Source organism: Microcaecilia unicolor, chromosome 3 (genome assembly GCF_901765095.1).
Source record: "Microcaecilia unicolor chromosome 3, aMicUni1.1, whole genome shotgun sequence".
In the NCBI taxonomy this organism is placed as follows: Eukaryota; Metazoa; Chordata; class Amphibia; order Gymnophiona; family Siphonopidae; genus Microcaecilia; species Microcaecilia unicolor.
The window spans coordinates 295635875-295651442 of NC_044033.1; the positions used below are offsets into that span (position 1 = coordinate 295635875).

Sequence of the window (15568 nt, forward strand, 5' to 3'; positions counted from 1 at the left end):
GTCCCCCCCTCATTCTCTCTGCATCCTTCCATGCAGCATCTCCTCTATTTCTCTCCCTACCCTTCCATCCTTCTCCTCTTTCTCTCCCTACCATTCCCTCTCTCTCCCCATCATTCCAGTGTCTTCCCTCTTTGTCTCCCTCCTTCTATACAACATCTCTCCTCTTTCTGTCTCCATCCTTCCAGCCAGGGTCTCTCACTTTCTCCCCATCCTTCTACCCAGCATCTTCTCTCTGTTCAGCCCTTTTCCATCCAGTGTGTCCCCTCTTTCTTTCCTCATCTCTCTCTCCCCCACCATTTTATATCCAGCATCCCCACTCTTCTATATTTTCCTCCCCTCTCTCCATTCAGCATCTCCTGACTCTTTCTCCATGCCCCCCTTTCCCCCGGTATCTTCTGTTTTCTGCAGTCACTGCTTCTTCTCTCGATGAGCAGTAGCAGCCTTGGCAAAACAACAAAAACAAATGCAGGTCTGCAGCCTTCAGGCATGCGCTGTCGGCTCTTCCGGTCCTCTGCCCCAATGATGTCAACTTGCTGTCCAGGGAGAGGACCAGTAGAACTGACAACACATGTCCGAAAACTGCGGCTCCGTGCTTGTTTTTGTTGTTTTGTCACCACTGCTGCTCATTGGGAGAAGCAGCAGTGGCAGTGCAGTAGTAGCAGTATCTCAGTGGGAGATTTGGCATGTCTAATATTGTATCATGAAGGGGTGGAGTGAAGGGAAGAGGTGGAGGTGGAGGTTGGAGAGACAGAGAGTCCAGGAAGCCTGTATCAAGGAGGTTTAATGACAGGAGATGGCTTGAAGTCAAAAAGTCGAAGCCTGTTCCCCCAGCAGTAGCCATCTTCGTTCGTCCAACACTATAGCAAATGCCATTGAAAACAATAGCATAGATGTTTGCATTCCTGGGAACATTTAGTTAACAAATAAAGACTGTTTGCCTGATATTTAAGACTATTTAAACAGTCAGAACGGATGCTGACTGGTTAAATAGAACTTAACCGATATTCAGCGCGGGATAACCGGTTATATCATGCGATCCACCAATTTTTAAACCAGGTTTGGCAGTCATATTTTACCACGTCAAAACCTGGTATACCTTTTGCCATTTAAAGGTAACCGGCTATGTCTGAATATCAACATAGCCGGTTATCTTCAAACTGGCCAAAAATATACCCGGATGTTCAATGCTGGTCACCAGAAATAGCCTGGCATTGAATATCCAAGTTCAACGAGGACTGCGGGAAACAGCTCGGCTATCTCCCGCAGTCTCAATATCGGGGCCTGTGTTTTCCACAAGGTCTCCCTCCTTGTTTTATCTTTCACGTTGAATTTGGTGGACTGCTTGCCTTGTTGTTTTCTTGCTCTTATAGGATAGAAGAAGCTGCTCTGAGACTTTGGTAAGAGTAATGGGGAAAGAAGTACATAAGTACATAAGTACATAAGTAGTGCCATACTGGGAAAGACCAAAGGTCCATCTAGCCCAGCATCCTGTCACCGACAGTGGCCAATCCAGGTCAAGGGCACCTGGCACGCTCCCCAAACGTAAAAACATTCCAGACAAGTTATACCTAAAAATGCGGAATTTTTCCAAGTCCATTTAATAGCGGTCTATGGACTTGTCCTTTAGGAATCTATCTAACCCCTTTTTAAACTCCGTCAAGCTAACCGCCTGTACCACGTTCTCCGGCAACGAATTCCAGAGTCTAATTACACGTTGGGTGAAGAAAAATTTTTTCCGATTCGTTTTAAATTTACCACACTGTAGCTTCAACTCATGCCCTCTAGTCCTAGTATTTTTGGATAGCGTGAACAGTCGCTTCACATCCACCCGATCCATTCCACTCATTATTTTATACACTTCTATCATATCTCCCCTCAGCCGTCTCTTCTCCAAGCTGAAAAGCCCTAGCCTTCTCAGCCTCTCTTCATAGGAAAGTCGTCCCATCCCCACTATCATTTTCATCGCCCTTCGCTGTACCTTTTCCAATTCTACTATATCTTTTTTGAGATACGGAGACCAGTACTGAACACAATACTCCAGGTGCGGTCGCACCATGGAGCGATACAACGGCATTATAACATCCGCACACCTGGACTCCATACCCTTCCTAATAACACCCAACATTCTATTCGCTTTCCTAGCCGCAGCAGCACACTGAGCAGAAGGTTTCAGCGTATCATCGACGACGACACCCAGATCCCTTTCTTGATCCGTAACTCCTAACGCGGAACCTTGCAAGACGTAGCTATAATTCGGGTTCCTCTTACCCACATGCATCACTTTGCACTTGTCAACATTGAACTTCATCTGCCACTTGCACGCCCAATCTCCCAGTCTCGCAAGGTCCTCCTGTAATCGTTCACATTCCTCCTGCGACTTGACGACCCTGAATAATTTTGTGTCATCGGCGAATTTAATTACCTCACTAGTTATTCCCATCTCTAGGTCATTTATAAATACATTAAAAAGCAACGGACCCAGCACAGACCCCTGCGGGACCCCACTAACTACCCTCCTCCACTGAGAATACTGGCCACGCAATCCTACTCTCTGCTTCCTATCTTTCAACCAGTTCTTAATCCATAATAATACCCTACCTCCGATTCCATGACTCTGCAATTTTTTCAGGAGTCTTTCGTGCGGCACTTTGTCAAACGCCTTCTGAAAATCCAGATATACAATATCAACCGGCTCCGCATTGTCCACATGTTTGCTTACCCCCTCAAAAAAATGCATTAGATTGGTGAGGCAAGACTTCCCTTCACTAAATCCGTGCTGACTTTGTCTCATCAGTCCATGTTTTTGTATATGCTCTGCAATTTTATTCTTAATAATAGCCTCCACCATCTTGCCCGGCACCGACGTCAGACTCACCGGTCTATAATTTCCCGGATCTCCTCTGGAACCCTTCTTAAAAATCGGAGTAACATTGGCTACCCTCCAGTCTTCCGGTACTACACTCGATTTTAGGGACAGATTGCATATTTCTAACAGTAGCTCCGCAAGTTCATTTTTTAGTTCTATTAATACTCTGGGATGAATACCATCAGGTCTCGGTGATTTACTACTCTTCAGCCTGCTGAACTGACCCATTACATCCTCCAAGGTTACAGAGAATTCGTTTAGTTTCTCCGACTCCCCCGCTTCAAATATTCTTTCCGGCACCGGTGTCCCCCCCAAATCCTCCTCGGTGAAGACCGAAGCAAAGAATTCATTTAATTTCTCCGCTACGGCTTTGTCCTCCCTGATCGCCCCTTTAACACCATTTTCGTCCAGCGGCCCAACCGACTCTTTGGCCGGTTTCCTGCTTTTAATGTATCTAAAAAAATTTTTACTATGTATTTTTGCTTCCAACGCTAATTTCTTCTCAAAGTCCTTTTTTGCCCTCCTTATCTCCGCTTTGCATTTGGCTTGGCATTCCTTATGATCTATCCTGTTACTTTCAGTTGGTTCTCTTCTCCACTTTCTGAAGGATTGTTTTTTGGCTCTAATGACTTCCTTTATCTTACTGTTTAGCCACGCCGGCTGACGTTTAGTCTTTTTTCCCTTTTTTCTAATACGTGGAATATATTTGTCCTGAACCTCCAGGATGGTGTTTTTAAACAGCATCCACGCCTGACGCAAGTTTTTTACTCTGCGAGCTGCTCCTTTCAGTCTTTTTTTCACCATTTTTCTCATTTTGTCGTAATCACCTTTTCTATAGTTAAACGCTAGCGTACTTGATTTCCTAGTTTCACTTCCTTCAATGCCAATATCAAAACCGATCATATTATGATCACTGTTATCAAGCGGCCCTCGTACCGTTACCCCCTGCACTAGATCATGAGCACCACTAAGGACTAAGTCTAGTATTTTTCCTTCTCTTGTCGGCTCCTGAACTAGCTGTTCCATGAAGCTGTCCTTGATTTCATCAAGAAATCTTATGTCCCTTGCGTGTACAGATGTTACATTAACCCAGTCTATATGCGGGTAATTGAAATCCCCCATTATTATTGTGTTGCCCAGTTTGTTTGCGTCCCTGATTTCCTTTAACATTTCCGCATCCGTCTGTTCGTCCTGGCCAGGCGGACGGTACACTCCTATCACTCCTATCACTATCCTTTTCCCCTTTGCACATGGAATTTCAATCCACAGTGATTCCAAGGAGTGTTTTGTTTCCTGCAGAATTTTCAATCTATTTGATTCAAGGCTCTCGTTAATATACAATGCTACCCCTCCACCAATCCGATTCACCCTATCACTACGATATAATTTGTACCCCGGTATGACAGTGTCCCACTGGTTATCCTCCTTCCACCAGGTCTCAGAGATGCCTATTATATCTAATTTTTCATTTAGTGCAATATATTCTAACTCCCCCATCTTATTTCTTAGGCTCCTGGCATTCGCATATAGACATTTCAAACTATGTTTGTTGTTCCTAAGTACATCATGCTTAGTACTTGACAGTATTAATTGGCAATCTTTTGTCTGATTTTTATTGTTATTTAAGGATACCCGATCTACTACAATCTCTTTTGCAACCTCACTATCAGGATACTCTATCTTCCCTGTTATGGTGATATCTTTGAAAGATACCTTATCCCGAACCATGCTCTTTTGAGCAACTGTCGGCCTTCCCCCCATTTCTAGTTTAAAAGCTGCTCTATCTCCTTCTTAAACGCCGATGCCAGCAGCCTGGTCCCACTCTGGTTAAGATGGAGGCCATCCTTTCGGAATAGGCTCCCCCTTCCCCAGAATGTTGCCCAGTTCCTAACAAATCTAAAGCCCTCCTCCCTGCACCATCGTCTCATCCACGCATTGAGACTCTGGAGCTCTGCCTGTCTCTTGGGCCCTGCGCGTGGCACAGGTAGCATTTCAGAAAATGCTACCCTGGAGGATCTGGATTTCAGCTTTCTACCTAAGAGCCTAAATTTTGCTTCCAGAACCTCTCTCCCACATTTTCCTATGTCATTAGTACCCACATGTACCAAGACAGCCGTCTCCTCCCCAGCACTATATAAAATCCTATCTAGGTGACGCGTGAGGTCCGCCACCTTCGCACCAGGCAGGCAAGTCACCAGGCGATCCTCACGTCCACCAGCCACCCAGCTATCTATATGCCTAATGATCGAATCACCAAGTACAACAGCTGTCCTAACCTTTCCCTCCCGGGCAATATTTGGAGATATATCCTCGGTGCGAAAGGATAGTACATCCCCTGGTGGGCAGGTCCTGGCTACAGGAGTACTTCCTACTTCACCAGGGTGATGCTCTCCTTCTAGGAGACCTCCCTCCTCCAAGGTAGCACAGGGGCTACCTGACTGGAGGTGGGACTTCTCTACAACATCCCTGTAGGTCTCCTCTATGTACCTCTCTGTCTCCCTCAGCTCCATCAAGTCTGCTACTCTAGCCTCAAGAGAACGGACACGTTCTCTGAGAGCTAGGAGCTCTTTGCATCGGGCACACACATATGACACCTCACCAATTGGGAGATAATCATACATGTGACACTCAATGCAAAAGACTGGATAGCACCCCTCTCGCTGCTGGACTGCTGACTCCATCTTAGTGTTTTTTGAGTTTTTCCGTAATTTAAAACTTGCTAAAGTATTAAGGATATCAGCCTATCACTAACTTACAGTTCCTCCTTTAAACCCCAATCTTCAAGTTCCGAAAGCACAAGCAAAATTTGTTCACTTACCAGAGAAATATCCTCTTCTCCCAGAACTTATTAGAAGGAAAGCTGGGCACCTCTCAACCAAGAAAAGGCTTACCAGGGGTTAGGCCGAAGCCAGCATTCCTCCCCCTGAGGGTCACCTGATCTTGGCTAAGAAGTACCTGGTAAACAGAACTCGTAGGGGGAGGAGGAGAGTTGAATAGCACTTAGGGGGAAGGGGTGCAGAAGCTGGATTGGACTTTGGTGGGGGAACAGAAGAATTGGTTCAAAACAATAGCAGTGGCGATGGTTGAGACATTGTGAAACAGGAGAAAAAACACACGTGAGTAGTTGCTTATGGTCTCCTGGTGATGATCAGTTCTGGCCCTAGTCTCAATCAAATAAATATTGTTTATGTAGGGGTTCCCATTGCTATCTGGGAATACATTGGGACTCCCCACTTACACCTAATCTGGTAAAGGAAAAGTAAATAGGAAGAATTAAAAAAACAGATAGACAAAATAGGATTAATTGAAGACAGTGCTGCTGGCTTGGAAACAGTGGCATTTCTTAGGTTTTCTAATTCCCATCCCAACATAGACTGCAGGCTGCTTGGAGTAGATAAGTGGACTTTTTCGTCACTTGGAGTTAGCATGGGTTCATTATAGTTTGCCTTCTAAAGAGAGAGAGAGAGTGGACAATTCTTGGGTCAGTATCTTAATCCAGCAGTTATTTATTTATTTATTTATTTTTTATATTGGCCATGGAGTTGAAAACACTGCATTTATTCAACAGTGCTATGTAGATAGACAGCAACACTGAATACAGTCACCACTGAAGAGAAGGGCAACGAAAATGATAAAGTGGATGGGATGACTTCCCTATGAGGAAAGGCTAAAGTGGCTAGGGCTCTTCAGCTTGGAGAAGAGAAGGCTGAGGGGAGATAAGATAGAGGTTTATAAAATACTGAGTGGAGTGGAAAAGGTAGATGTGAATTGCTTGTTTACTCTTTCCAAAAATACTAGGACTAGGGGACATGCAAAGAAGCTACTAAGTAGTAAATTTAAAACAAAATCAGAGAAACTATTTCTTCACTCAATGAGTAATTAAACTCTGGAATTTGTTGCCAGAGAATGTGGTACAAGCAGTTAGCCTAGTAAGGTTTAAAAAAGGTTTGGATAATTTCCTAAAAGAAATGTCATAAACCATTATTAAAATGGACTTGGGAAAATCCAGTGCATGTTCTAGGATAAGCAGCATAAAATCTGTTTTGCTGTTCTAGATCTTGCCAGGTACTTGTGACCTGGATTGGCCACTGTTGGAGACAGAATACTGGGTATGATATCTTGGTCTGCACCAATATGGCAATGCTTATGTTCTTACGTACTGGCAATAAATATAGGACTAGATTCTGTACATGGAGCCTAAATTTATGTGTACTTTATAGAATAGGCCTACATTTCCGTGCTGATTATAGAATACGCTGAGAGTCCATCCACACGACTAAATTTGGTTTCGGGCACTTAAGCCAAGTAAAACTTGGTGCAAATGCTGATGCCTAAATTAGGCACAAACCGGGTGTATTCCATAACAATGAGCATAGATTTGAGAAATGCCCATGACCTGTCCATGGCCATGCCCCCTTTTCAACTATGCGACTTAGAATTTACGTTCATCACTTTACAGAATACACTTATGACAATTGTGCGTGTAAATTCTAATTAACGCCAATTAATGTCAACATGGATTTAGTGAAGGGAAATCTTGCCTCACCAATCTACTAAATTTCTTTGAAGGGATGAACAAACATGTGGATAAAGGTGAGCCGGTTGATATTGTGTATCTGGATTTTCAGAAGGCGTTTGACAAAGTACCTCATGAAAGACTCCAGAGGAAATTGGGGAGTCATGGGATAGGAGGTAGTGTTCTATTGTGGATTAAAAACTGGTTAAAAGATAGAAAACAGAGAGTAGGGTTAAATGGTCAGTATTCTCAAGTAGTTAGTGGGGTTCCCCAGGGGCCTGTGCTGGGACCGCTGCTTTTTAACATATTTATAAATGACCTACAGATGGGAGTTAGTAGTGAGGTAATTAAATTTGCTGATGACACAAAGTTATTCAAAGTCGTTAATTCACGGGAGGATTGTGAAAAATTACAAGAGGACCTTACGAGACTGGGCGTCTAAATGGCAGATGACGTTTAATGTGAGCAAGTGCAGCATGTGGGAAAGAGGAACCCAAATTATAGCTACATCATGCCAGGTTCCACATTAGGAGTCACAGACCAAGAAAGGGATCTAGGTGTCGTTGTTGATGATACGTTGAAACCTTCTGCTCAGTGTGCTGCGGCGGCTAAGAAAGCAAATAGAATATAAGGTATTATTAGGAAAGGAATGGAAAACAAAAATGAGGATGTTATAATGCCTTTGTATCGCACCATGGTGTGACCACACCTCAAATGTTGTGTTCAATTCTGGTCGCCACATCTCAAAAAAGATATAGTGGAATTAGAAAAGGTACAGAGAAGGGCGACGAAAATGATAAAGGGGATGGGATGACTTCCCTATGAGGAAAGGCTAAAGCGGCTAGGGCTCTTCAGCTTGGAGAAAAGGCGGCTGAGAGGAGGTATGATAGAGGTCTATAAAATAATGAGTGGAGTTGAACAGGTAGATGTGAAGCGTCTGTTTACGTTTTCCAACAATACTAGGACTAGGGGGCATGCGATGAAGCTACAATGTAGTAAATTTAAAACGAATCAGAGAAAACGTTTCTTCACTCAACGTGTAATTAAACTCTGGAATTCGTTGCCAGAGAATGTGGTAAAGGCGGTTAGCTTAGTGGAGTTTAAAAAAGGTTTGGACAGCTTCCTAAAGGAAAAGTCCATAGACCATTATTAAATGGACATAGGGAAAATCCACTATTTCTGGGATAATCAGTATAGAATGTTTTGTACTTTTTTGGGATCTTGCCAGGTATTTGTGACCTGGATTGGCCACTGTTGGAAACAGGTTGCTGGGCTTGATGGACCTTTGGTCTTTCCCAGTATGGCAATACTTAGGTAGTTAATTGTTTAAGTGGCAATTATCGGCACTGATTAGCTTGTTGACTAATCAACTTGCACGCAGAAATCCAGAATGCAACTGGATTTGTGCACACAACTTAAGCTGCGCTATATAAAATCCGAGCGATAGTGATGATAGTCAGCCACTATATATAGAGAGCTGAGCAGTTTAATTTAGGAATGTTTTTTTTTGCCAGCTTATATCCTTGCTTCACTCCAGCATTATCCAGCTAGTGTCAGAACATGCAGAGGCAATTTCATAGCACAATCCAAATGGTGCACCTAAACATTCATGACTAGGGACTTATAGTTTAGTGGCAGCCAGTAAATGTATAAGTTCCCTTGAATGTTGACATCACACAGTAACAGTAGTTGATAACAGTTAAAGACCTGTACTTACCATCTAGTCTGCCCAACAAGATTAACTCATAGCATAAGGTATGATGTGATATTACATATGTATACTTGATCTTGATTTGTCCTTACCAATTTCAGAGCATAGACTATAGAAATCTGCCTGGCACTGGCCCTGTCTTCCAGCTTCTGAAGTTGCCATCAGGGCACAGACTGTAGCAGTCTGCCCAGTCCTGTCCCCGCTCTGCTAACAGGGAAACTCAGAAAAGCAGATAGGTCAAGATTCAGCCAGTGCCTAAATTAGACTCAGATATTATGTGCTGGCACTGAATAGTTGGGTCTTCAGCGGCACCAGGAAGTTATGTGGGTACAGCCAATAGTCCGTGTCGTATCCACATAGTTAACTGGGCAAAGTTAGGATTGCCTTTTTTGTGGTCCTACATGCCTCATGAGCTACAGTATGTGGGTATTGGCACTGAATATTACTAGTGCCTGCATAACTCCAGGCTCCTCCCTGACTCTGCCTTTGCACTGTCCCCGCACTAACCAAAGAGTGCCATTCCAGTCACAGTCATATTCAGTAGCACTGTCCAGTTAAGTGTCACTGAATATCGGCTCCTGGGCCACCCAGCATGATTTAACCAGGTAGGAGCTTCTCCTTTCCAGTTAAATCGCACTGAATATCAACCTCTTAGTTGATAGGGAATCCCTGGAACTTCAGTCTTCCTACTCTTTTGAGGTAGTGTTCAAGATGGCATGTGCTGCTGGCTTTGTTCTTACTGGTTCTGCTTCTGCTTCTCCGATTCGGCTGTGCCGTGACCCTTCAGGTTCTGAGCATAGGCCTGCATACCCTCTTCCATGACTCTATCCAGTGCATCATTCAGCTGCCGGTGCATGTGATTCAAGAGCTCCGATTTCACCACCTGCAAAAGGGCATGGAGCATCAGTGACCTTCAGCCTCCCCCACCTCCCCCGTGTTCTCAATACACAACAGAACTGAAACATGCTTAGAGGCAGACACAGAAAGCAGAAATAAGGACAAGGAAGAGAGATGATGGAATTTCAGGGGGCAATTCAGGTGGTAGGGGCATAGCCACTTTGGAGCTAGGCCCTCTTAGTCAACAGCAGCAGCCCAAGCCAATAACAAGAGAACTGGGGGTGGTGTTAATATTCATATGGCCTACTGCCCATCCATGTTAACCTTGGGCCCCACAAAAAAATCAGTCTTGGCTATGCCATTGCCAGGTGGCCAAGAGGCCTTTACCTGCTGACAGCTACTGCATTACTAGGCAAACAATCTGCAAAATCCAATATGGGAAAGAAAGCCAGCAGATCAATATCACAACAAAAAGATTTTATTGAAGATACCGTGTATGAACAAATCGCCTGACACAGGTGTTTCGCCCACCTAGGGCTGCATCAGGGGCTACAATTAACAAATATATAATAATTATCATAGATCATAATAAATAAAATACAACACACATACAAGCATAATATATCAAATATATAAATTGACAAAAAAACAAATAATAAAATATGGAATATTACAAGTATACATAGAGAGTATACTAGAATAATTACATGAATAAGCATATCTCTACACACTGTCCAATATAAATTATATATATATATATTTACATATTGTGAAGATGAAGCTCCCACCTCAGGATCCCAGGTCCCTCTTTCACTCAGGGTGAGCTGGTTCTCAGTATGCAGATTTTATGCAAATTAGTCTACTACCCCTTTCTGCTCAGGGTGACCTGCTTCTCAAAAGGCAAACACAGTCCGGTCTCACCAATAGGATATTTCTCATACAAATCTTTTATTCCCCCTTCCTGGGGCACACTTCTTCCAGCTTAAAACACTTTTACAAGCTTAAACAGTCCTTCCAGCTTAAACATTTCTTCCTACTCAGTTCAATCTTCCAGCTTAAGCACCTGGACACTCAGTCCTTCCTTGTAACCTGGACACACAGTCCTTCCTTGTAACACACAGTTCTTATACCTGACACTCTAGGGCCTTCTTACCCCAGCCAGCTTCCTTGCTTTGCACACAGTTCACCACCAGTCCAAAGGGCTCAGCCAGTACTTCTCATGGGGATCCTCCTGCTTCAGTTACCAGCTCTCTTCTTCAGCTGCTAGCTCTCCTCCTCCCTCACACTCAGGTGGGGTATTAAGGGGTTAATGACCAAACAGGCCCCAGCCCATAACCTGCTGCACCTGTTTCTATCCCCAGGACTCTCCTCGGTCCTAACGACCTCCTGCTATACACCCCTTACTGGCTCCCTTTAGTGACTCACCCAGCCCTTCTCCCTGGACATTTTAGGGGAACAGCGCCCTCTAGGGGCCTAAACCAGGGTAGGACAGCCTCTTCCTTCTCACAATATATATATATATATATATATATATATATATACACACATGTACATAAAAGAGCATATATAAGAAAAAATATATATAAAAGAAGTGTATGTAATGCAACAATTGTATGACAGTGCATATAAACATATATATAAAAGCATAATAAAATCTGACATCACATAACAGCAAAGCAAGGGCACTGGTATAGGTTACGACCTTCAATACAAATATGTATAAAAAAAATTTAAAAATGAGATAATAAAAGGGCACATACTTAATTTGAAACCTTCGTAAAAGGGCAACTATAAAAAAGTGAACATGGACACAATCAAATAATACTCTATGTTACCAAAAATGAGAAATGGGGTAGTATGTATTGAACTAAAAAAAAGGAAAATGAATTAAAAATAAATAAGGAAAAAGAAAAATTATAACAAAATAAAAATGAAAATGAAAGATAAATAATGAAAATAAAAATAAATGAAGATAAAAAATGAAGATAAATGTGAACAATAAAAATGTTACTCACATATGGTGCATAAAAGTCAAGAAAAAACCAGCTCAAATGGGAATCCCTATAATCATAAATCAAAAAGAATTAATAAAAAACAAAAAATAAAATTAGAGTGTATCAAGACTAATAATATGACATTAGTTTAGGTATCATAGGGTGTATTGACACTATATTGTGTATTGACATGACTAGTGCGATGTGTTTATAAAAAATACTATATACAAAATGTCTTGCAATCAAAACAACGTCATGGCACAGCAATGTCACATATATAAACACAGAGTGTGATATAATGATAAAATATCTAAAATGTTACAAGTGCCGTGTTATAAAATGATGTAATGTATGACAAACAATTATCAGTGCCCTTAAAGGCTGACAGAAGCACAATGAAATATTAATACAGCATCGGAGGAGAATTAAACCACCATGTTGCCAGTAAACTTCCTGCTATACTACTTCGAGTGATTATATATAAAAACAGGGACGATTACAGCATTAAAGCAGGGACCACAAAAAGTGTGGATATCAACGTCTCTAAAAAGCAAAACTGCTGCAGTCTGAAGATTAAAAACAAAAGTGCAATACTGCGAATTTATATGTTAGTAATTTTGAAGAGAAGTTTTAACTGAAAATAGGTTCAAAACCAATATTTTATTGTGGAAGCGTTATATAGACGATATTTTTCTAATTTGGAATGGGACCATTTGTGACTTGCAAGATTTTTTCACCTGGTTAAATAACCTTCACCCAAATTTGAAGTTTCAAATGAATTATAATGATAAAAGTATTCCTTTTTTAGATATTAAAATCAGCATCAGAGACAACAAATTTATCACTGACATCTACCGCAAACCGACAGATGTCAATAAATTTTTAATATATAACAGCTGTCACAGTTCAACCCTGAAGAAGAATCTACCTTATAGTCATTTCTTGCGGTTACGAAGATTATGTTCTGATCCCCGCACCTATTATTTTAGGTCCCAAGATATGATAAGTCGTTTTCACGAGAGAGGTTACCCATTGAAACACATTAATAAAGGGTTTGTAACAGCCTCTGGGGTGTCAGGATCTGCATTGTTACAACCAGCTAAGAAGAAAAGTAATGACAACATTGTATGTACACTTCTATTTAATCATATGTCCAATCCTATTGTTAAGATTATTAGGAAACATTGGCATCTAATACAAGGCATCCCTGCTTTTGATAACAAAGAGCTACTAGTAGCATATAAACGTGAAAAAAACTTAAAAGATCTATTAGTGCCATCAGCATTACACACTGAACCCAAAACATTGAGGAATTTACCAGTTGGACATTACCCATGTGGATCATGCTCTGTTTGTAATGTGAACAAGAGAACCACAGTCATTCATATTCCATCTTCCCATAAAAAGATCCATCTGAAAGGATTCTCTAATTGCAAGACTAAAAACGTTATTTATGTGGTTATCTGTCTGTGTGGTTTAGCTTATATAGATAAAAACAAGAGACAATTTAACACCAGAATAATCTAGCATAAAAGTGCTATAAAAAGGAATGCGCTTGAGAAACCACTGGTGGAACATTCAAAAACCTTAGGACATCTTTTTGAAGAACTGCGTTTTTGCATTTTATTTGTGCACAAAAAGAACTGGAGAGGTGGACCAGTAGACACCCTCTTCCTAAGAAAGGAACAACAATTCATTTTTGAGTTACAAACATTACATCTTCAGGGTCTGTACATGGAAACTGACCTATCAATATTCCTGTGAAATAATATTGTTCTTACTTTTTATTCTTTTATTTACAATATATATATTTTTGTTTCTAATTTGTACTTATATTTTTATTGTTGTGCATTCTATATAGAATGACATGCTCTTTTTTTACTTAGGGTGTTCACATACATATTTTTTTATATTTTTGTTTTCAGCAGTTTCTATACAAATCAAACGGTCTCCCAGCAGAAGAGGTGTATAAGTTTATATTTTTAAATTTTCATTCAATTCATTTTCATTTTTTTTTAATTTTTATTCTTTACCGAACATAGTCCCATCATCAATATAATTTACATATCCTGTGTTACATCAGATCACATTCATTGTTGTTTTTCATTCAGTATTTTCTTCACCGCATTTATTAATCAATCATTGCATATAAATTTGATTTGATTTATAGCTATTTCCCCTTTTTTTAGTCTCTGGCGTTCTTTAATTTGCCACTTTTTTGAACTTTGATCTGGAAATGATGCATATACACATCACAGGACACTTGCAATAGTTTTTCCAGCTTCAATAATGGTTTGTCCATTTGTGTATGTTAGAGACCACTGTAAGTATATTTTTGTTTTGAGACACATTTTATGTATGCGCATCATTGCACTATTGGCATTTACTTGTTTTCATACATACTCACTCGAAGCAGTATTGCACTTTTGTTTTTAATCTTCAGACTACAGCATTTGCTTTTTAGAGACGTTGATATCCACACTTTTTGTGGTCCCTGCTTTAATGCTGTAATCGTCCCTGTTTTTATATATAATCACTCGAAGTAGTATAGCAGGAAGTTTACTGGCAACATGGTGGTTTAATTCTCCTCTGATGCTGCATTAATATTTAATTGCGCTTCTGTCAGCCTTTAGGGGCACTGATAATTGTTTGTCATACATAACAATGTGCATCATTTTATAACACGGCACTTGTAACATTTTAGATATTTTATCATTATATCACACTCTGTGTTTATATATGTGACATTGCTGTGCCATGATGTTGTTTTGATTGCAAGACGTTTTGTATATAGTATTTTTTATAAACACATCGCACTAGTCATGTCAATACACAATGTAGTGTCAATACACCCTATGATACCTAAACTAATGTCATATTATTAGTCTTGATACGCTCTAATTTTATTTTTTGTTTTTTATTAATTCTTTTTGATTTATGATTATAGGGATTCCCGTTAGAGCTGGTTTTTTCTTGACTTTTATGCACCATATGTGAGTAACATTTTTATTGTTCACATTTATCTTCATTTTTTATCTTCATTTATTTTCATTATTTATCTTTCATTTTCATTTTTATTTTGTTATAATTTTTCTTTTTCCTTATTTATTTTTAATTCATTTTTCTTTTTTTTAGTTCAATACATACTACCCCATTTCTCATTTTTGGTAACATACAGTATTATTTGATTGTGTCCATGTTCACTTTTTTATAGTTGCCCCTTTACGAAGGTTTCAAATTAGGTATGTGCCCTTTTATTATCTCATTTATAAATTTTTTTATACATATTTGTATTGAAGTTCATAACCTATACCAGTGCCCTTGCTTTGCTGTTATGTGATGTCAGATTTTATTATGCTTTTATATATATGTTTATATGCACTGTCATACAATTGTTGCATTACATACACTTCTTTTATATATATATTTTCTTATATATGCTCTTTTATGTACATGTGTGTATGTGTGTATGTATATATATTGGACAGTGCGTAGCGATATGCTTATTCATGTAATTATTCTAGTATACTCTCTATGTATACTTAGTAATATTCCATATTTTATTATTTGTTTTTTGTCAATTTATATATTTGATATATTATGCTCGTATGTGTGTTGTATTTTATTTATTATGATCTATGATA

General features: G+C 40.1%; 1 protein-coding gene across 1 annotated transcript in view; it reads right to left on the reverse strand.

The window, feature by feature from the left end:
• The window catches only part of LOC115466732 (sterol O-acyltransferase 2-like), a 347349-nt gene that overhangs the window by 254910 nt on the left and 76871 nt on the right, over nucleotides 1-15568 (reverse strand). Inside the window, exon 3 of the mRNA XM_030198190.1 lies at nucleotides 9834-9976. Within this exon, the coding sequence (XP_030054050.1) occupies nucleotides 9834-9976 (143 nt within the window). The remainder of the gene's footprint in view (nucleotides 1-9833; nucleotides 9977-15568) is intronic.